Source organism: Erpetoichthys calabaricus, chromosome 1, assembly GCF_900747795.2.
Source record: "Erpetoichthys calabaricus chromosome 1, fErpCal1.3, whole genome shotgun sequence".
NCBI lineage: Eukaryota > Metazoa > Chordata > Cladistia > Polypteriformes > Polypteridae > Erpetoichthys > Erpetoichthys calabaricus.
The window spans coordinates 28,362,978-28,370,794 of record NC_041394.2 but is presented as its reverse complement, the minus strand read 5'-3'; the positions used below and the strand labels follow the sequence as shown (position 1 = coordinate 28,370,794).

Here is a 7,817-nt window from a genome sequence, read left to right as displayed (position 1 = left end):
AGCCCTCTATGGACCTCTGTCAAAGGGTGGAAAATTACTAATTTCTATTACAATCGATAATACGTAGAATTTAAAGATTTAAATGAAAACACGTATTTTTAATATTTCAAACATTTATCTATTGTTGTTTATTATGTCTTTCTATTTCATAAAGTAAATCATTACATTTAATAGCCCGAATTAGGGCAGCATACGGTAATTCAAGACATTTTATGTTTAAGTTTAAGGGTAAAAAAAATACAATATTGAAAATAAACCAATAAATGATCCCAACGATCTCCTGAAACTGTAACCTTTTCAAGGGAATTAGTGCTTCGTCCAGGATCCTATGCACTCGACAATCAGGAAATCTCTCATTGTCATATTACTGTGTCTCAGTTGTGGTTAATCCTTTGCTATTAATGGCATTTATTTTAATCGATGCATTGTGGTTTACGTTAAAGTAGTCTACTGTATTTAATCGTATAGGATCTTACTTGCACACACACAGGTAGTTTTACCTGGAACGTAAGTGTCCGCCTTTTGGTTTCCACTCGAACACGCAGGTTGTTGAAAGCGTCTCTCTGTTACTAGGAGACTGCCCGAGTAACTACACACGACAAGAAGATGGCAGCGATTGAAACGTGTAAGTTTTTAATATAACCTAACAAATATTAAGTAGCATGAGTTATGAGGAGAGCTTGAATGAGTCGAACCTTTTCAGTTTAAGCAAATGGGGATTCAAAGGAGGCTGGAATGCAGTGTTTAAAATTATGAAGGGAATGAATACAGTGGATCCTATAGCTGTTACTTTAAAATAAATTATGCAACAAGAACACGGGCACACAGTTGGAAACTTCTTAACGGCAGATACGGCACACGTTAGGAAGCTGTCTTCACTCAAAGCACCATAGACGCGTGGAATAAATTACCAAGTAGTGTGGTGGTGAGCAGGACATACGGGGCCATAAAATGTAGACTTTGTTATTTTGGGCGGTCGATGTGGTTAGGATGGACGAGGTTGTTTGGCTGAATAGCCTATTTTCGTCACAACTGTACTCTACTCAAACTCACTTAATCAAATGTATTTATGTTCATCCTATAATTGCGGTTAGAGAGCTGCACCGTGCTGTCAGAGCTTTTTTTGCTCAATACTGTACAATACTGTAACGAACTACCTACATGGAAATACCGAGACGCACACCGAATGGGAATTAAGACCGATAATAGGCGTTATCGATTTAGCAACAAATAACTAACAGGCCTTCTAGCAGAATCACTTAAACTACAAGAATCATATAAAACTAGGCAGGGTATTCCACTCGCTTAGTGTTCCCGATCGTCGTTCATCGTCGCGTGCAGTGTCCTTCCCCATACCTTTTTTACTATCTGTCTAAGACTGTATCTATAATGCTGTGGAAATCTTCACCAGCCGTCTGGAGTCTCCCTGGACTTATAAGGTGCAACGAGAAAGTTACAGGGTTTCCTAGAATGCATACCTGTGAACATTTTACTGTCAATCATCCGTCTAGCCCCGCCTATTTTTACGGTGCTACGCTGTCTACTACAGTACTAAAAATGTTACACTGTATAATAGGCTCGAAGGCCTCCGCATCCCTGTTCAGGTTTAAGATGGTTAGAAAATCACCGACTGATACAATTAGAAGTCTGAATTTTAAAAGTGTCCTTAAATGTTAATAAAGCGGCAAAATACTATGTGTAGTGGCGCAGGGGTAATGTCTTAGGTTTCCGACTGGCAGCTACCTTCACAATTTTTTAGCCTGGTTTTCCTTCTTCAAATCAAGGATGTGAATATTACATAGATTGGAATTTTTAATTATTTTGAAATGAACGGCGGAATAGCAGAGCCTTTCGCAGAGTACGTGGCCTAATAACTGAAGTGCGCGATTTGAAGGTTTGAAAATGTTACGTTAAATGTAGGTGAGGCATTCAGTGCCGTTCGGCTGGAAGTCACAAGTGCAGAGTTTTGGCACGGGGCTCTCTTTAAAATGGGCACGTCTTTAATAATACAATATAGTTTACTATTTCTATATTTGTGCCGTAACAGAGCCTCCTTAAAGCTAAGTTACATTGCGTGTGCGTTTAAGCAGCTAGTATCTAAAAGTTCTCTCATGTTAAATAAACCGTAACGAATATCAGGATGGGAAATGTGAGGCACACGCGAAATAGAAGTTACGCCCAGCAACAAACGCGTGCATTTAACAAATGATAAACCGTCAGGAAACCTAACGTTCATATCCACGCTTTCCTGGTGTTATGGGAGACGGGAAACGCCTCATAGAAATAACAAGTACCCACTAAACAGTAATAATAATGATACAGTTTATACTTGGCACTAGACAGAGAATCGCCAATCGTCCTTTAACACTGTCGTACTCTTTCCGTGTTCTTCACCAAAGACCCTTGTCATCTTGTACATGCATGGGGCTGCGCTTTATTTTCTCCTCTGAAAGTTCCCACTTGCAGTCTTGAATATTTTTGGGCTTGTAGAGTTTAGCACGGACCTTTCTGAAACCTGTAGAATGCAGTACACTTGACGGTCCTCGCTGCAGCATACGGAATGGGGCGGTGATAAACATATAACTCATCCTGTAATTTATAGACATCACACGTTCCATGTTAAGACAGGAAAGACATGACCTGCACGCAAATGATGAGAATTACACGTTTATGTAACTTGGTTTACTCGACAGTCATCATTATTTGAGTCCGATAACCATCACACAACTCTGATCTACCCCATTGTGTAACCAGGTGTATCGTGCTTACAGTTACTGTAGCGTGACGACTGCCACCTGCAGTGTGTTGAATATGACGTAATGCTGTGGATTATGGGCGGAGTTAAACGTTTACCTCGACCCATATTTGCTGTACCCCATTCCACAAGCTGCTGCGAGGAGAGTCAATATACCAATTTCATATTTAAAAAATATCTCAAAGGAATACTCCACCCATTTTGAATGTAACTTCTGTCACGTGGTTTGTACCAATGGCCTTGGAAAAAAAAATAATCATAAATTTTCAATGGTAAAGATTCCTTTCTTTACCCCAAAAGGTTGTTCATGTGTGAATGTGTTTCTTCTGCGGACACTACTCTGGGTTTCTGGAATACTTATTTATCATTATTTTAGCAAAAATGCATGTATTTTAACCATTCTCAGCATACCAATGGAGGCCTTAACAAATGATTTATGCAGTAGGACTAACGTGAGATTTTTTGATGGTAGTTTTTATGCTGTTTGCCGTGGTTCAACCTTGGTCACCATAGACATCCATTCAATCAGAAAGTGTTTTATCTCTGTTCTTCATGAAAACATTACATTCAATTTTTTTTCTCAGTCATCACTACAAACTACATGAAGTAAGTAACACTGTAACTATTTGGGGGTACAAGAGACAAAAAATTGGTGGTAGTTATCCCTGAAAAGGACCATCCATTTCTTATCATCTGAACCCACTATCAGACACTCCTCCATGCTGTACAGGTTTTCTTCAGCTCCATGTGCTCCTGACTGCTTCATCACAGTGCTTGCACATACTTACCACCAGCTTCATCTCATTCCACTCACCTGGGGTTAGAGGCAAACCGTATATTTCACTTTACCCCGGCTCTATTAGCTGATCCATGGCAAGGATCAACATCCGATGATGTGAGGCTACCACACACCCAGGTTGATGGGCCTTAGCAGCAGGGAGATACGTATGACATTTATATTTATCTATTTGACTGACACCTTTATCCACTGTGACTTACAACATTTGAGATAACAGTTGGTTACATTTCTCAAAGTGCTTGTACCCTGGTTAGATTAACAACTGGAAGTTCCTGTGTAGCGTTTGTATGCTGTCTTTCAGGACTCTAGATTCTTTAGATTAAAGGGGTAAATCATTTAACCCTGGCATAGCCTTCCCTCCCCATAGCCCTACTCAAGATATTTAAAGCGTCAATTTTTTGTTTTTTTTTACAATTATTAATTTTTATTAACTATAAATGTTAAGCTTTGGCCTCTGACTCCCATATAAATTTGTTAATTGAGTTTTAAACTGAAGATATGCTGCCGTTATCGCAGATCTGATCTCAACTACCTTTTAGACAAGCTGCAAACTTAAGAGACGTCACAGGTGATCGTAGAGGATCTGAAGGCCACCTTATGTTTACAACATCTGAGAAAATAATAGAGCATAAAGTAGGGTATATTTATGAAATATTCATGTATTCAGGTGCCAGCAATGGTGGCGCAGTGGTAGCGCTGCTGACTTGCAGTAAGGAGACTTGGGTTCTCTTCCTGCGTGGAGTTCACATGTTATCCCCGTGTCTGTGTGGGTTTCCTCCTGGTGCTCCTTTTTCCTCCCACAGTCCAAAGACATGCAGGTTAGGTGCATTGGCCATCCTAAATTGTCCCTAGGCTGGCACCCTGCCCGGGATTTGTTCCTGTCTTACGCCCTGTGTTGGCTGGGATCGGCTCCAGCAGACCCCCGTGACCCTGTGTTAGGATATAGCAGGTTGGAAAATGACTGACTGACTGACTGTATTCAGGTGCTTAAGGAGCTCAGCTCATCCAAGGTTGGAAGAGATAAAAATCCAGAGTAAGCATAAAAGTAAGGTGGAAAAGTTTCAAACCTGGATTTCCTTAATTTAATGAGGAATATTTTATCACATCACATGGTGAGTCGCAGCAAAATTAGCTACTGTAGCCATTTTGGTATTTCAGAGGACCATCTTAAACTTCTTATTTCAGATTCTGTTTAATGGTGGATGTTTTTTTCTGATATGATCAGACAGAGTGTAAAAGGCAGCAGGGGGGACTAGAGATATATGTGAATGAGCAATGACAAAAAAGCAAGCACATCTAATATGTAATAAATCACTAGTGTCTGTGTGTGTCCAGTCCTTTAGAGCAATCAGATTGGTCAGTTTGGCATTGGTAATATAATTGAAAGAGGAGGTGCGAGTGTGAGACACACGAAGAGGAGAAATGGCAATGGAGGCATGGTGAGAGAGTTTCCTTCAAAGATGGGAAGTATACAGTTGGACAAGAGGTGAGAAAAGCGCCTCAAAAGTGATGTCAGTCTGAGAAGCAGGCTTTTCGGGAGATGGAGTCCCAGTCAAGAGAGGTTCAGGCATATGCAGATAAGGTACATATAGGGCAAAAATTAACAAATATTTTAAAATTATTCTATAGCCTGTCTTTGACAGGTAATAATAACAATTCTTTATTTATTTGTCACATACATAGTTATACCGGACAACACACAGTGAAATGAGGTAGTGTGGCTAGTTACATTTAAAACTAAAACGTGATGCAGACTCTAAAATACTGACTGAATTCATCCAAGCTACCACCTAGGGAGATAAGTGACATCATTCTGGTTAATGTTTATTATTTAAGCAACAGAAATTATTTACTCTGTTACTAACACTCTATTGATGAAGCATTCTGACTGTAGAATGCTGGTGACTTTAACCAGGGATCTTTGAAAAGAACAAACATCTATCAGGATCTTCCATTAGTGGACACAACTGGCTGAATCTGCCCCACTCCAGTGTTAAAACCTTTAGATGTATGCCTACAGTACAACTGGACAGGTCTGACCATAATACCACCACCTGCAAGCCTATTGTTGACAGCAGTAGCTCTCTTATTATTCAAGCCAGTTCTTGTGTGTGCTTGCAGGACAGCACTAGTGCTTTGTTACAATATTTATATTTTTATTATTTCAGTTCCCCTTGTGGGCAAATAATCTCAATCTATTGTAACAGAGGCGCTATATAGGCGCCTGACCCAACACAGATGGACACAGAGGCACGTACAAAATCACAAAGACTTTATTTTTCTTCACCAGTGGGCGCACATCTTCCCCGTGACCCACTGGCAATACACAGTCCCAAAGCACAATTCCAACACAGCAACAATCCTTTCTCCTCTACCACCACTCCTCCTGAAGCTTAGTCCTCCTCCTTCCGATTCTGGCTCTGAGTGATGGTGGCTGGCCCTTTTATAGCCCAGGCTGCTGACTCCATGCAGCTCCCCATAGCGGCCATCCAAGCCCCCAACCAGGCTGTGGAGGACTCCATCTCCCATGGAGCCATGCAACAGGTTGGGGGATCACCATCTGCCAGGGAGGCTGCCACCAAGCGTCCCAGAGGAGGTATTGAGCTTCCCATGGTTGCTCCCCTGGAACAGATGCAACAGGGGTGTCCCTGCCGAGCATGGGACCTGGCTGTCCGCCACACTATCTATCTATCTATCTATCTATCTATCTATCTATCTATCTATCTATCTATCTATCTATCTATCTATCTATCTATCTATCTATCTATCTATCTATCTATCTATCTATCTATCTATCTATCTATCTATCTATCTATCTATCTATCTATCTATCTATCTATCTATCTATCTATCAAAAGGCAGCATTTAGAAAGTATACAAGTTTACGGGTCAAATTACTCAATTATTAAGGTGTGTATGTGGGGTGGGGTGGTGGGATATAAATTAAATGGAGAACCTTTTAGTGGCTGCTTTTGTCAAACCTGTTCAGTACTGTAACCTTTCTGGGGGTGCTGTTTTCGGACATGTTAGATGCCAAAAATTGAATGTTGAATAGCATTAAAAAAGCCTTGAACCTATTGAGTTTTAGTTCAAATGTTTGCTAAACAAAATAATGTGGAAAGGAATAGCAGTCTTTGATTATATTGTTTTGTTTTTTGCTTTATGTATTCTTCATCTGTTGTTCCTGTTTGTGGTGGATGTGACACAGCTGAAGGTGAAGATGTGGGAAAAGAAGAGTTTTTGGCATTGAGGTGAGCAAGTTGGCTATTACAGTACTAGATTTGAAGTGTTTTGTGGATGACAAACAAAACCCCAGGCCTGGGACACCCTTATTCTTTTTTGACGTTGTTTCTTTCTGCTGTTAGCTTGTAAGGGTCTCTTCTACATTGTGACTCTTGTACTGTATATTGCACTGACTCCTTGGAAGATGATTAATTTGTAGATATTCATGTGGTTGGATATTTTGTCTTCCATAATTACTTACTAAGTTTCCAAAGGAATAAATTTAGACATCATACAGATTCATAGGTCAAATTAAGCATATTTTAGGATCTACATAAAATAAATTTGATAGAGAAACACGATGCAAGGGATACTTTACATTTACATATTTTTTGTATATTAAAAATGTCCTACGAAGAGCTGGTGTCATGTTTAGTGGATTTAAAAAGTATCTGTGCCCCTTCATTTTCTCCACAATTTATTGTTTTTCATTTTAAATAAATTCAAATACCATTTTTGTCATTCAGTCAACACTCATGGATCCATAATGACAAAGTGAACACATGAGTTCAGAAAAGTTTGCAAATTTATTAAAATCAAACACTAAAATCTGTCATTCATAGAAGTATCCAGAACTTTTGCTGTTGCACTCCAAATTGGGGTCAGGTTAATAATAATAATTCTTTACATTTATATAGCTCTTTTCTCACTACTCAAAGCGCTCTCCACACAGGGAGGAACCAGGAAGCGAACCCCCAATCTCCTTACTGCAAAGCAGCAGCGCTATCACTGCGCCACCTGTAAGGATAACTCATCCTGTTTGCTTTAATTCTCCTTGAGTTGTGTCTAGGACTTGATTGGAGTCGACCTCTGGCAAACTGAATTGACTGGACATCGTTTAAAAAAGCACACACCTGTGTCTATAAGGTCCCACAATGTTTACAGCATGATAGGACAAAAACAGGTTATGAAGTCCAAGAAACTCTCTATAGACCTTTGCGATCAAACTGTGGCAAGACATCGACCACAGCAAGGGGATAA

The 7,817-nt window shown here is 39.9% G+C and overlaps 1 protein-coding gene across 2 annotated transcripts in view; it reads left to right on the top strand.

Annotated features, from left to right (window-relative positions):
* The first annotated feature begins 552 nt into the window (after nucleotides 1–552).
* LOC114647966 (ADP-ribosylation factor-like protein 2-binding protein) overlaps nucleotides 553–7,817 on the top strand; it is a 29,744-nt gene continuing 22,479 nt past the window's right edge. For both annotated transcript variants that reach the window (XR_007933503.1, XM_028796703.2), the window contains exons 1-2: nucleotides 553–625; nucleotides 6,763–6,805. Coding sequence is in view for 1 of the 2 variants with exons in the window: in XM_028796703.2 (XP_028652536.1) it covers nucleotides 607–625; nucleotides 6,763–6,805 (62 nt within the window). In the remaining variant the exon portion in view is untranslated. The remainder of the gene's footprint in view (nucleotides 626–6,762; nucleotides 6,806–7,817) is intronic.